Source organism: Pecten maximus, chromosome 14, assembly GCF_902652985.1.
Source record: "Pecten maximus chromosome 14, xPecMax1.1, whole genome shotgun sequence".
NCBI lineage: Eukaryota > Metazoa > Mollusca > Bivalvia > Pectinida > Pectinidae > Pecten > Pecten maximus.
The window spans coordinates 25,577,619-25,593,457 of record NC_047028.1 but is presented as its reverse complement, the minus strand read 5'-3'; the positions used below and the strand labels follow the sequence as shown (position 1 = coordinate 25,593,457).

General features: G+C 34.4%; 2 protein-coding genes across 4 annotated transcripts; both read right to left on the bottom strand.

The window, feature by feature from the left end:
* Positions 1-947: 947 nt before the first annotated feature.
* Positions 948-6,550, bottom strand: LOC117342086 (arylacetamide deacetylase-like). The gene is made up of 7 exons (XM_033904072.1): positions 6,369-6,550; positions 5,370-5,527; positions 4,947-5,054; positions 4,153-4,270; positions 3,626-3,689; positions 2,134-2,255; positions 948-1,820 (listed from the first exon to the last, which is right to left on the bottom strand). Exons 2-7 carry the CDS (start codon positions 5,511-5,513, stop codon positions 1,168-1,170), a joined length of 1,209 nt encoding a protein of 402 aa, XP_033759963.1. The 5' UTR covers positions 5,514-5,527; positions 6,369-6,550; the 3' UTR covers positions 948-1,167.
* A 414-nt stretch (positions 6,551-6,964) lies between these two features.
* Positions 6,965-13,578, bottom strand: LOC117342087 (arylacetamide deacetylase-like). Of its 3 annotated transcripts, XM_033904075.1 has the most exons (8): positions 13,504-13,561; positions 13,124-13,327; positions 12,552-12,709; positions 12,145-12,252; positions 11,437-11,554; positions 10,968-11,031; positions 9,106-9,227; positions 6,965-8,787 (listed from the first exon to the last, which is right to left on the bottom strand). In XM_033904075.1, the coding sequence occupies exons 3-8, from the start codon at positions 12,693-12,695 to the stop codon at positions 8,423-8,425; spliced, it is 921 nt and encodes a 306-aa protein (XP_033759966.1). In that variant the 5' UTR covers positions 12,696-12,709; positions 13,124-13,327; positions 13,504-13,561; the 3' UTR covers positions 6,965-8,422. The 3 variants fall into 3 exon arrangements, with proteins under 3 accessions (XP_033759966.1, XP_033759965.1, XP_033759964.1); XM_033904074.1 differs by lacking the exon at positions 13,124-13,327 and having other exon boundaries at positions 13,504-13,578; XM_033904073.1 differs by having other exon boundaries at positions 12,552-13,327.
* Positions 13,579-15,839: the final 2,261 nt, after the last annotated feature.

Here is a 15,839-nt window from a genome sequence, read left to right as displayed (position 1 = left end):
TGGAATTCTTTGTTAGCCATGGTAAGTATTTAATATTGACAGTGTTAACACGATGTTCCAATTTTTAACATGACCAGAAGTGCTGTTCATTGTTGACATTGTTAGTACTACTGTACATCATTGTTATATTAAGCATTAGTGTGTCTGATTTGTCACTTTTCAAAAACACTTTTCTCGTCATTTCCATAACGGCCAGTCTCAATATCGATCGTGAATATAAGTAAAAATTGAACGGTTTGTTTCATGTCGTAAAATAACACTCGTATTTTATATTTGTCCACAAACATAGGTGTTAAACATAACAATATACAGTTGTGGTGTCAGTCGGTGCAAACACTCTGGGTTCTATATAATTCAGATTTTAATGACTCTATCAGTTGCAACAATACAAGATGAATTATGTCTTACATCAAATAAATGGAATTGGAAGCTATATTCTCAGCTGATGTTTGATATACACGATAACATATTTGGTCGGTGATACTTACTGATTGGCAACCTAGGTTCGTGTTGATGAAATTGCCATTACACCACAATGTTAAACATTATAACACAAAATAAGGAGATAGAAATTATAAAATGTTTTCAAAAAGCTAATCGCGATTGTGGTTGAAATCATAATTCCGGGAAAACAGCATTTCTATCTGTAAGTACTATCTATGTATCAATCGATTTTTCTCATTGATATTGGTTATGGAACATATGTTTTAACGTGAAATTAGCCATCAACATTAAGATATAGTCAGCTGCATGATATGGACATCGTAAGTGGTAGATGAAAGGCTGTTGCTATCATGAAAGAAAAAGATCTTAAGAAAATGAATGAATTTTTTTTTCAATATCTTGATCGCCATCAGATGTCCGTTGTGTGGATCGAGTAAAGGCAAGGTTTGAAGGATATATGTAATTTCATTTGAAAACAAAAACAACAAATTACCACAACTGCATAGAATGTATGTTTTTATTAACACTCAGGCGGAACGCCTTGTTACTAATCCAGATGTATGTTGATGATACCACATAATATCCCTTAACTGTTGTTAGTTACTTTCGTATCTAAGCATGGGGAGCTTATATTCATGTGTTTGGTAGATCTTTAGAGTATTATTGATGGATTATTGAAATACGAAGTCAGGAATAACTGTTTTCGAATTATGACGACATCATTTAAAGCTCCTTTTCCAAAAACTCTACATAGTCAGTAAACGCTTGTCTCCCTTTCATCGTGACCACAAGCTTTGAAGACAAGAAACCGTGCTGAACGCCAGTAAAATGTTTATAAACAATGGGAATCCCAAGTTTGCTAAGACGTTTGACAAGAATTCTTCCTTCGTCTGTAAGCGGGTCATATTGGCATGTGAATAAAAGCATCTTCGGTAATTTCCGTAAATCTTCGTCAGGTGATAGTAACGGTGAAATAAACTGGTTAGATACAACACTTTCTATATCTCTAGCTAATCCTTCGTCAGAATAAGCATTGTCCTGAAGTTGTCTCTGACTGTCATTTTCCGGAAGCAATGTATCATTAAGGTAATGTCTAATGTTATTTCTTGACTTAGGCGACAAATGGCTGTTATTGAAGAACAAAGGAAAATGTTCCTCGTGGCCGAATGCGTAAATAAGCCAGGCGGAAATCATTAAACGTTTCGTAAGTAAGAACGGCCCGTCTGTGTAGGTGATGTATGAAGGTAGGTTGAAATCCGCCATCTGTAGTGCAGGGTACACAAGTGACAAAGTACGTAGAGGTGGAAGAGTTGTTTCCCTTGATTTTGCTAGTTTCAATGCTACTGCCATAGCAAGGTTTCCGCCTGCACTGTCACCTAAATACAAAACATGCACCAGTGAACATTGGAGACCTTTAATTTTATTTATTTTTATCATTTTTAATCTATATATTTATTTCTAAAAATTGTTTTTCCAATCATGCATTCCAATTCCTTATCAGACTATAGCTTCTCCCTAAAATCTGGAATGACCACATCTCTTTTTTAAATAACATCACTTATTTCACAAATGTTTCAAACCATAGTAATACAAGTTTAAATGATTTTGTCTGTTTTCTTTTAAATCGATTTTATGTTAAGTATTCATTTGAATTCTCATTTTATCAGAAGGTTTCCTTCCTGAATATACCTCCTATCCCTATTCTCGTTGGGTCTGCTCCATAATCTTTGGCATATCTCAGAAAATGTGTCGTGGCATGGATACAGTCCTCTAGCGGTATTGGATACGGGTGTTCCGGGGCAAGTCTGTAACTATGGAAACATAATCGGTTACAAACCTATGTGGCTAATCCAACAATATGTCACCTCCCATAATTGAATATGTGTGTCGGTCTGGTAGGCATTCACCACTTGTTACAAGTAGACCCCGCCTCAAATGTATTCCGTCTGTTCATGAGGCGATAAAACACCGCAAACTAATAAACACACATCATATGACATTATCAACACATTCTCATAGATGTAGGAATACAACAAAATAGTTTTTTTCAGATGTGGAAGACAACACATATTCTTATTTTAGTAACATGTTATTGCCAGAACTATAATCCTATAATATAATTATCAACATGAGGTTTTATTACTACAATTGGAAAATGGAGGACGCTTGACCTTCCAGAGCACATTGTCTTATTCTGCTTATACCTTCTTAATTGCCTCGATGCAAATCTATAATTTACTCTCTGTCTATCAAATCTAAATCACAACTTCGTTTGCATGTTGGCATTCACTGTTTCTTTTCTAGCGCATAATCTATAAAATAATCTAATATAATTCCCATAAAATGAAATTGGTAATTTTGTTGATGGCAAACTTATGAATATTTTCTCGTCAATTTGTAAGGTAGTGATAACATGGTAAACAAGATTTGACAAAATTTCGTCGTCTGAATACAAGTACATTGTCAGAATATATTTGCTCTAAATACTTCAATAAACTTGTCTCTGTATCTTTGACAACACTGCTCTTGTTTTAGAAACGTTTCCATTATCTGGATTTGATATGGCAGGTGTATGTTATGGCAGTCTATTACCTGGATTTAACATGGCGAACGTTTGCTGTACCGTTACATCACCTGGATTTGACATGGCGGGTTGATAATGACGTTATATTACATGGTTTTGACATGGCGGATGTTGGTTATGACGTTCCATTAACTGGATTTGACATGGCGGATGTCGATTATAACATGCTACTACCTGGATTTACCATGGTGGGCTTTAGTCATGACATTTCATTACCTGGATTTAACATGGCGAGTGTCGGTTATAACGTTATACTACCTTGATTTTACATGGCGGGTGTCGGTAATGACGTTCTATTTTCTGGATTTAACATGGCGGGTATCGGTTTGACATTTCATTACCTGGATTCGACAAGCGGATGTCGGTTTGACATTCCATTATCTTGATTTGACATCGCAGGTGGAATGTGTCGATACAGAAACAGAAGATATTCTTCATGAAAACCATGCATTTTCTACGTATTTTTTTCAGCGGCATTAGTGAACATCTTTTTTTTTTTTGATATTTCGGAATGTGTTCGGATGTTACCAACGACGACAGCTCTATAGTTTTAGGTGTAGCTAAGACAATTGGATAAAGTCACTCTATCACACTTACTCAATGGATACTACTACTGCCTTTAAAGCCTGGGCTATCTTCCGTGTCTGCTCGTCAAATGTATCTGAAAAAAATAATTGCCATATGGAACAGAGTTATAATTCGCAAACATTTATATCCTACCATTATTATCGACTTCACAAATCATCAGTGGCGTTAAAACAAAAGAGGTAAGTTCATTTGAAAGCATCTCTCGTAAGCGATCACTTTTTAAAATATATAAACTCTTGAAAAGTCTTAAAATGTAGTACAGGATGCGAACGTCTCTTCCTTGTATCAGGGACAAGAATACACGTACTTCAACACACCCACATTTATCTGCCTGCATTCCTTAAGCAAAATCCTGGTTAAATGCTCTATAAACTCAAACATAAATATTTGATTCAAAAGATGTTTCTTCAATTATTACGTATCAGTTGTTATATCAAAAATCGTGCAATTTAAACAGGATAATATGTATTTCAGTGGGGATTATTTCTGATAAAACAAAGTCGAGGCATTGTTTAAAGAATCAGAAAAATACCTACCGACGTTTCCCAAATACCATCCTCCTCCATGTATATACACAAACCCTCTACGTTCTGTGTTCGAATCCTTCGGAATATAGAGTCTCACTTTTACACCACCGAATAAAGGTTCTGTTACCTGAAATAACATTAGATGCCATACACTCCTCACATCGTGAGCTATAAATGAGCGTTGATATAGCTGTGTATTGTTTCATTTACAGACACAAAGGGTTGAAAAACTAGATAGGGTTTATTTAATTTTTTAACGCTGTGTGTAAATTCTGTGTATAAGGTGTTCATGTTTCAAATTTTGATTTTGATTGTTAAGGAACATGTCGGCGTTTATGTAACCTTTTCCATATCCCTACTGTGAATCATTTATATTTCGTGCGGAATTATTTTCGCGTTGATACGCGAGGACAGTCAATCACGAATTCAAATCATTCGCGATTATTTGTACGAAAATAACAACTTTGTATACATGACGACCAAACAATCGGTTACTGACAAAGGAGTCTCGCAGAGTTCCTGATGCAAATAGCTTATCAGTAGCTTTAAAGTCATTTCTAGATCAGCATTCGAGAAAGCATGTATTCGCGAATATGTCTTCAGCGTTAAGTTCGCGAAATAAAGTATTCGCGAAATCGAAATGATTTTCAGTTTAACTTGATAAAAGTATTGCATACTACTATGATCTTTAAGTTGACATTAAAAGAACAAACAGAACATGTTCTGTCTTTCATCAATCTTTCGGTTCTCATCAAGACAAATTTTCCTCATGTGTGATTTTATTCAACAGTTATCGTTCTTACCTCCAGATTTGCGTCACTCAGCTCCTCTCGAGTTTTAGTCAGAAAACTAGAAAACCATTGTCTGCATTGTATTTCTGATGAATAGCCAATGTTTTCTTCAAAGTTACACTGCATGGCAAAAGAAAAGATTTTGAGGTAGAGAAACAAATTGTCGCAATGGTATTTAGCGGAGGACTCCCGTTTTCTTCCTAAATTTTACTATTAAGAACAGGAGTGTTAAATGATGATTCTAAAAAATTAATTAACCTGCAACACGTCTTCTGCTTTACCTTATCACTTCAAATTTCAAGAACGGTTTGTCATTAATAATTTTGCAATGATGATACTGAAAATTCAAAACAAATGACATCAAACCATATACCATGATGTTACTCGCATTCACATTTAACATTTAAGATAATTAAGTTTACTCCTGAAATTTACCACATGATTGATCGTTCGTATAAAGACCATTGACATCATCTGTTTCCACGGTTCGTCAGCGTCAGGTGGGAAAGGGTAATATACATAATAAGCCACGCCCACTAACAGGACAGCAGAAACTAAAAGACACGTCTTCATGTTCATATCGAGGCTTTGACCTGAAAGAAGAAAAATTGGCTGGTGTTCCTAAACATTACGTTTTTCTCTTTTTATTTTTTAATTTCTTTCTTTTATTTATTAACTTTTTTTTATGGAGTGTATACGTGAGTGTTTGTGTGTCTGTTCACCAGAATCAATCATTTTGGCTAATGTTGTTTTATCATGTATGGTTTAGATTTATTGATATCATTTGATGTTTAAATTCTATCTATGTCTTACATATAGTATTGTGCAACGTGAATATATGAGAAATTAATCATTATACATCGTTTCAAGGGCGATAACTCGCATGTATGTCCAGTTTAATACACCTTTAAAGCACACATACGTTAATATTTTGTTTATTCATCAAAAAATATTTTAATCTTTTAGATAATCATGGTATACAAATACGAGAAGAGGTTGCCAAAAATATTTTCAAATATATATTCAGGTTAAATCTTACAAAATTAGTGAAATCAACAATTTTTACATTCATATCAAGTCTTAACAATAACTCATCATTGATATATGAGTACAATTAATGTAGTAATTTTTGAAAAAAAGTATCTGCCGCATACATTTTATATGTCCTACCTTTAAAATGAAGTTTGCTTCCCATACATCGTTTATGATACAACAAGCGAAGCAATACAGAATTGTTATCATTAAGGTATATGTGGACCTTGATCCTACATACACCAGTGTCAACATATACCTTAATGATAATAGACGATTTCATACGTAAATATAACAAATACAGTACAGTCTATTAGGATAGCCATATTATGTTTAACAAGCTATGGACGCTATAACATCATCAGGATGTCTAGTCTAGTATCAATCTTTTTTCAAAGATACCTTGTATCAAAGTCGATATGTCCCTGTCACAAGAGAGTGGTCTCGATATTCTCTGTCGTGATTTAAGATTGAAATCATATGTTGACTCGCTGATATCTGCCTTATTATCACTAAGGTCAAAAACTATAACGGGTGAGTCAATGTAAACATTTACGTCTCAACTTCACTAAAGTACCAGCAAATTTCACTATAGAAGTCAGTTTGTGTTGCTAAAAAACAAAATATGACTGTTATTTTACAAAATGGGGCAAAACCTTTAATTTTTACTTATATCTATGAACGATATTATGACTGGCCGTAATGTAAATAACGAGAAAAGTTTTTAAATAGGAGAAAATCATATACACTAATGCTGACAATTACACTGACAGTTATACTAATAATGTCAATAATGAACAGCACTCCTGTTAAGGCTAAAATGGAAAACCGTGAGAAGTGTCAATAATTGATATTTACCAAGGCTAGCAAAGAATACCCATGATTGACTCTAACGCTGATGATGTTTATATATAATAACACGAACTAATGTTCATAATATCAATAGTCAGTACTGTCTGATTGGGAAGGAAATGTTGACAAATGACAAAATAAAAACATTTAAACAGAACACTTTATTTCTAAAAATACACCTACAATAACAGGTTAACATTAGCAGATAAAAGGTAATATTGTACATGTAAAGTTGGAAAAGAAGAATATCTGAAAGACGTTTATTGAAACAAACAATTTTCTGGTATATCATGGGATTATATCGTAGTGCTTAGTTTGAATTTCATATCAATTTGGTAATTTTCATTGAACTTTATTTTGATACTTAGATATAAAATGCTTCATTAAAAAACTGTTATCATACTGAGGGCTAAAAATGTAACAGCAATTGTATTTAATACGTACAAACTATGGGTCTGTATGAGTTTTCATCAATACATGCTCTCAAAACCGCCTATTCGATAATATAAATCTCGACCAGAAAACATCACAGACGTTTACGAAAACCTGCTGTCACAATACTCATACTTGTTAAAGAAAATAATATTTGTTTTATAAAAAAGACATTTTGTTCACGGATTTAGACGATTAGAATTATTTGTATACAAGGATGTTTTGAAAATAAAGATAAAAAACACGAATTTTCTATCTATCTTTCTATCATAGTATGCTTATGTATCTTTTCCTGACACTATATGTGAAGTTGTCCATTTCCATATATAATCAGTTGCACGATATAGGCAGTGCAGTTGGTAGATGAAGGGATGTTGCTATAAAGAAAGAGGGTGATCATATAAGAAAATAAATTATTACTTCAATATATTAAAAGCCATCACATGTCGGTTATATGGATCGGGCAAAGGAAAGCGAGAGAAGCATGGCGTGAAGGATAAAATGTCACATGAAAAGAAACAAAAACGATGGTTTTAACAGGCAGACTGAACGTCTTATTGCTATTCCAAATGATTATTGATGAAATTGCATAAATATTGTTTAAATGAGTGTTGTTAGATAATATTCGTATCAAGTACGGATTGTTTATAATGAGGTTGTTTTGGTAAACCTTTCTAGTATTATTCATGCCTTATTGAAATGGCGAGTCCGGGATAAATATCACCGAATTATTACTTCATCGCGCCACTTCATAAAGGATCAATGAATGATTAGGTACATTAACATTGTTTTGTTTTTTATAAAATCACTCAATGAACGATGAACCAGAATATGACGTCAAGGACATTGTCATTTAATACAAACATATCTTGTTTTCAGTTTACATTAAAGCTCATTTTCCAAAAACTCTATATAGTTGGTTAAGGCCTGTTTCCATTTCATCATGACATCAAACCTAGAAGAGAAAAAGCCGTGCTGAACGCCAGAGAAATGTTTATAAACAATGGGAATCCCAAGTTTGTTAAGACGTTTGACAAGAATTCTTCCTTCGTCTGTAAGCGGATCATATTGGCATGTAAATAAAAGCATCTTCGGTAGTTTCCGTAAATCTTCGTCAGGTGATAGTAATGGTGAAATAAACTGGTTAGATACAACACTTTCTATATCTCTAGCTAGACTTTCGTCAAAATAACCACTCTTTTGAGTTGTACCTCACTGTCATTTTCCGGGGGAAATGTATCATTAAGATAATGTCTGATGTTATTTCTCGACTTTGCTGACAGGTGCCTGTTATTGAAAAACTCAGGAAAAGGATCTTCATGGCCGAATGCGTAAATAAGCCAGGCGGAAATCATTAAACGTTTCGTAATTAAGAACGGTCCGTCTGTGTAGGTGATGTATGAAGACAGATTGAAATCCACCATCTGTAGTGCAGGGTACACAAGAGACAAAGTACGTAGAGGTGGAAGAGTTGTTTCCCTTGATTTTGCTAGTTTCAATGCTACTGCCATAGCAAGGTTTCCACCTGCGCTGTCACCTAAATACAAAACACAGTTGAGCATGAAAAGAGAACTTTAGAGTATTTAAGAATTATTTATCTTTATCAATTTTTTGTCTTTTTTTTCAAACATCATTTTTTCCATTTGCGTATCATACTGCTGCTTCTCTTTAACATCTGGAAAAGTTATCCCACTTTTTATATTAACATCACTGTTGTCAAAAATGTTTCTTACGTAGCACATTTATGTACTACAAGTTTGAATTATTTTGTGTGTTTTATTTTATGATTAATTTTTCGTTTAATCTGAATTTGCATTTTATTAGAATGTGTCCATCTGACTATTGTTTACTATACCCCCTATCCCTATTCTCGTTGGATCTGCTCCATAATCCTTGGCATATCTGAGAAAATGTGTGGTGGCATTGATACAGTCTTCTAGCGGTATTGGATACGAATGTTCCGGGGCAAGTCTGTAACTAATGAAACATGATCGGTTAAAACAATAATTGTCTAAACTAACAATATCTTACCTCCCGTAATTGAATCAACGAAAATTCCCTATTAGCCAAAATGATGGTCTAAGCTTTGCCGACTTTGGTGCCGCGCGAATTTATTTATATACCATAAATATTTAATATTTGATTCCGTTCCTATAAAATACAAACAATAACAAACATGCATATCAAATGAATTTTACATGGTGATTCCTTCGATGGTTCCCTATAGCAGTCATGATCTAAATTAAACTTCAATTTCAAACATAAATTAAATGCGCACGGTCTACGATATTTTCTCACAATAACATAATCTATTTTATTGATGTAACTAAATGATATGTAATGAAAAAACATTACATGGAATATCTCAAGATAAGCTACATCTCGAAGTCGAAATCGGTCGGCAAATCTAATAGGTACGATAACAATGATTTGGCGAAGAACAGTGAGGGTGAAAACAAAACAATATAAGATTTTTCAAATTCATTTGGTCATCTGGTAAGTCGTTTCCCTGAAAACTGGACATATATCTCAACTGTATCTGTTATTCGCGAATGTCGTAGATCCCATTGAAGCGGCCGCGATAGCTCATTCGGTTAGGGCGCAGGTCACATAACCTCAGGTGAAGGTCCGAGGTCGTAATTTGACTCTTTCTACTCATGGGGGTTTGTTTTTATCTGGAAGCTAAGAAACGGACGCTCATTTCTTACGTGGCTGTGTCCTTGGGAAAAACATTTCCCTTTATTTCTCTGGATGACATGCTCATTTCTTACGTAGTTGTGTCCTTAGGAAAGACATTTCCCTTTTTTTATCTGGATGACATGTTGCTGAGCGAGATATTCACTAACTACCAATAGCAGACCTCGCCTCAAAATGACCCTGTATGTTCATGAAGCGATAAACCCAATAAACACATAGTAAACATGCATCCTATGGCTTATTATATCATCATCATATCCATAAACGTATGATTGCAATAAAATCATATTGCCTTATAGATGTGTGTTTCCGGATATGTAAGACAATATAATTATGATATTAAGCCATGTATTGTCACCAGAACAAAACAGCTTATAGTATATCTATTAATATGACGTCACAAAATTGCAACAATTAATTAACGAACGGCGCTTACTCTTCCAGAACACATTGTCTTATTGTTAATTCACTTTTTCAGTTGTCTCAGTACAACTCGATAGTTTACTCTTGTTTTGTTTATTCTGAATCATGAATTTGTTTACATGTTCGAATTCACTGGGTTTTTTCTAGCTCATAATTTATAAAATAATAACATAAAATTCGATAACATCTTAAAAATACGAAATAAGTAGCTTTGTTGGTGACAACAATTTTGTCATCAATCTGTAACGTTATGATATCATGAACGAGAATGAACAAAGTCCTATCTTCTGAATACAAGTCAGGACATTATAAGAATCTGTTAACTTTGAAATACACCAATAGATTTGTCTCTTTACCACGACTCTCCCCGTTTTGAGACGGTTTAATTACTTGGATTTGTCATTGTGGTCGGTAAAGGAACTGAAGATTCTCTTCAAAAACATACTTCTTTTATGTAATTTTTCATAGGTTTCTATGTTTTTTTTTAGTATTTTGGAATGTTTTGTTTAATAAATTCAGCATGTTGGAGATGTTATCGAAGACGACAGATTTTAGTGAAGCTGAGAAAACTGGATAAAGTTGCTCTATCACACTTACTCAATGGATACTACTACTGCCTTTAAAGTCTGGGCTATCTCCCGTGTCTTCTCGTCAACTGTACCTGAACAAAAAAATGACATATGGAACAGAGTCACTATTCACAAACTACAGTATTGTTATCAACATCACAAAACGGCAGGAACGTTAAACAAAAGAGCACATGCGTGGAAAATCAACCATCTTATTCAATTACTTCTAAAAGAAACATATCAACACTTGAAAAAGATTACATGAAGCGAAGGTCCCTTCCCTTTGACCAAGGAATTAACAAGGAATATACAGTAAGTACTTCAACACACCTATCTACTTGCAATCCGTAAGCGAAATCCTGTTCACGTGTCCAATAAACTCAAACATACATATTTGCTACAAAAGACCCTTCTTCAATTATTGCATAGAAATATTACATCAAGACAAATTAATATCAAAACAAAGCCATTGATGAAAGGATCGGCAAAATACCTACTGACGCTTCCCAAATACCATCCTCCGCCATGTATATACACAAACCCTCTACGTTCTGTGTTCGAATCCCTCGGAACATAGAGTCTCACTTTTACACCTCCAAACAAAGGTTCTGTTACCTGAATAACATTAGATTTTCATAACAATTACATCATAAGTTATGATAAGCGTTAATATAGCTGCATATTTCTTGTTCAACCTTTATGTTGCTCAAGGTTTACATGTTTCACATTTTAAACTTATAGTGAAGAATATGTCGTCGTCGTCGTTGTTTTCATTTCCTTTTCTCTAATGTTAATCACTTATATTACGTAAGATTATTTTTGCGTAAATACACAAGGACAATCAAAAGCTAATTCGAACCTGCCGCGATTTGTACCTTATTACGTTGGATTGAGACCAAGCTGTCAGTTACAGATATAGGAACTTGACCCTAAAAGATCATCATTGACGAATTCAAATTAATTTCTGTATCATGTATTCTCGAATATGTCCGAAAACGTAAGCTCGCTAATAAAGTCTTCGGGAAATCAAAGTGATTTACAGTATGCCTTTATGATATTAATTAATATGAATCGCATGCTATTATGAGCTTGAAGTTGCCCTTAAGAGAAAGAACAGAATATCGTCCCATCTTTGATCGATCCCTCGGTCCTCATCTAGCCTATTTGCCTCATGTGTGATATTATTTAATAATTTTCGTTCTCACCTCTAGATTTTCGTCACTGAGCTCCTCGCGGGATTTCGTCAGAAATCGGGAAAATCGTTTTCTACATTGTATTTCGGATGAACAGCCAATGTTTTCTTCAAAGATACACTGCATGGCAAAAGAATACAATTTGATTATTTTTTCTACTTGATTTAGAGAAACAAAGTGCCCAAGTGGTCTTTTAGGAAGTACTTCTGTTTTCTTCCTAGATTTGACTATTAAGATCTTAAGATATCAATTTTAAAAAGCTGCAAGATTCCATCCTGCAACACGCCTTCCGGATAACCAAATTACTTCAAATCTTTCAACGTTTGTCATATACATTTATAGTATTGCAATGAAGATTGTGCTGATACTAGTTTACGCTTTAATCATATTTAACTATTGATTTGGCTCCTGAAATTTACCACATGATTGATCATTCGTATCATGACCATAGACATCATCTGTTTCCACGGTTCGTCGGCGTCAGGTGGGAAAGGGTAATATACATAATAAGCCACGCCCACTAACAAGACAGCATAAAATATAAGATACTTCTTCATGTTCATATCGAGGCCATGACCTGAAACAAAAAACGTTGGCTTGTTTTCCTGAATATAACGTAGTTCTTTTTTATTTTGGGGATTTTTTTCAATTTTTTTTATAGAGGCATGTTGTGCATTAAACTTCAATGATATCGATCAATATCGTAGACAAAGAATTAGAAATGAATCATTATACAACGTTTCAAGGTTAATACAATTATAAAGAAGACATACATTTACATTTTCCTTATTCATCAAAACCATTTTAATCAGCATAGCATAAGATACCTTTTATCACAGTTGATATTACCCTGTCACCAGATATTGTTCCTGTCTTGTCTTAAGATTGAAATGATACCAGTTTAGTCACCGATATCTACCTTGATATCGTTAAGAACAAAAGATAGTATGGTTGAGTCCATGTAATCTATATATCAACTTCGATAACGTACCAGCAAATTACGCTGTATAAGTCAGTCCTGGCAATTTTAGATGATACAGAAAATCGAAATCACTCAAAAGTTCAGAACCTTAATTCCAATTTCTTTCGCTAGAGGGAGACACCAGTTGTAGACGTCAATTGATGGAATTAACGAACTCATCACAAACATCTAGTAGTTGTTTCTAATAAAATATGCCGACAGCATATATACTACCTGCATAAAAATAAACATTAAATCACACACACTATATAGCAATATACCTAATCAAAACAAATAGAAATAGTAACATTGATTTAACAGTCAAAATCAAATTAGATGTAGAAACAACAAACGTGATAAATTATTGATATATTTGTTATAAACATCAGACAACTGTGTATTAAACCTACCTTTTAGAGCTTGTGTTCAAAATCGCGTTTTAGTAGATCTACAGTCCTTTAATACCAGATAGGCAGATATTGATATCTACAGTCCTTTAATACCAGATGATACATTGACCGAGAAACCAGTAACGTTTGTGCAGCAGGGTGTATTCGACAGTCACGTCAAGTCTTCCATCAAATTGTAATGTGTATTTGATTGACAAATGGCAAACTAGAGATATCTAGGGACACTCACTACATGTATGTTTTGTCGTAACATATGTAGGAATGTATATACACAAGGCACTTTATATCGTCTAATGGAATTATATGGAACTTTACAATAGACGCAGAGAACAATCACAAGAGCATATCTTTCAGGCCCCAAAGGCACTCGAGCGAAGCTCTTTAAAAGTAACACATGCGAAATATGAAGATTTCGAGTTATTTCCCTTACCAATGCGTAATAATTTACCTGGTCGGTGAAAGCGTAATCAGTTCTTGGAAACATACCCTTTTATCCCCGGAAAATATCCCTCCGCTTATGAGTAGCGAGTTCGAAACCGATTTGGGGCAGTTGCCTGGTACTGACCGCTGGCCGTTGTTTTTCTTCGGGTACACCAGCTTTCTTCCACCTCCAAAACCTGGCACGTCCTTGACCCTTGCTGTTAATTGGACGTTAAACAAACGAAACCAAACTTTACGTTAGAACATGCAGGAACCCAATAAAGGAAGACATCGATAGTACAGGTAATATTTTATCATAATTTCTGTAGGACATGTCGTTCCTAAGGACCACAACACTTTACATACTTCAATGTTAAATGTTCATCGTAAAGGAATCGCTATGGTTCGTTGATTTTGAACTGACCATCAGACCGGAGAGAGAAAAGTGCCTGACACTTACTTACATAAAACTGTTGGTGAGCCATAGCCTAGGGAAGCCTCTTACGGGAGGTCTCTTTTACTGCCTTCACTCGTTTGTTTTCATTTCATCACATTTGCTCGTTTTTGTAACACCTTTCATTCTGCAGACTCATCCTTAGTATATTTCCATTTCTACTCAAGTTGGACTCAATGAAACTACCAAACTTAATCTGTTTCATTTGCTCATGAATTTGACCAGATTAACACTGAGCAGTGCGTATGAATACATGGTTAAAATCCTTCCGCGGAACGATTTCACTTTTTCTACATTGATGTTATAAACATGGAGTAAATAATCCGATTTTTAATGTATTCTTATATTTTATGAAAGACCAGATATGCGAAATACTTTTATTTTGACAAAATAATGCTGTTTTTAATCTTTAATTTGCGGACTATTTTACTCGACCGACTAGACATGCACAATCCGGAACTCCTCGGTTTTTTCCGCATTTGGACTTGCACATGCTTCTAACCGACTTTTTAATTATAAAAAAAAATAATATTTGTCTCAAGAGCAACTCAATTCATGACCCCATGAAATCGACCAAATCAAGATTCAATCCTTTATTGTTTCCAATAAAGTAGAAAGTCTGTAAGCAAGTAAGCAATAAGTCAGTCAGACAGTCAGTAATAAGTCAGTCAGTCAGTAAGTCAGTCAGTCAGTCAGTCAGTAAGTCAGTAAGTAAGTCAGTCAGTAAGTCAGTCAGTCAGTCAGTCAGTCAGTCAGTCAGTAAGTCAGTAAGTGATTAGTAAGTAATAAGTCAGTCAGACAGTCAGTAATAAGTCAGTCAGTCAGTCAGTCAGTAAGTGATTAGTAAGTAATAAGTCAGTCAGACAGTCAGTAATAAGTCAGTCAGTCATTAGTAAGTGATAAGTAAGTCAGTCAGTCAGTCAGTCAGTCAGTAAGTGATAAGTAAGTAAGTAAGTAAGTCAGTCAGTCATTAGTAAGTGATAAGTAAGTCAGTCAGTCAGTAAGTGATAAGTAAGTAAGTCAGTCAGTCAGTCAGTAAGTCAGTCAGTCAGTAAGTAATTAGTAAGTAATAAGTAAGTAAGTAAGTCAGTACATGTAAGTCAGTCAGACAGTTGGTAACAAATTCGTCAGTCAGTCAGTCAGTAAGTTTCAATGACAAATATACACAGGAGCTATGACTTTACAATAGATGGGTAAGTAAGTAAGTGTTTTAAAGCGATATTAGTCGGGAGTTTGATTTTTTCTTGGTTGCGTTCATATTGTTTTCTATATTTTGACAAAATAATTCAGAAGTCATTATTATTTGATGGTATCAATGCCTTGCTCTTTCGAAACGTTGGACTGGTATATCCTAAATTGATCTGATACAAACGTCGCAACGGTTTTTATTTGAAGGCATATTAAATCAGAATGATGGGGTATGTTTCAGAGGTGTGAATTTCAGATATTTTTACTTGTTTCA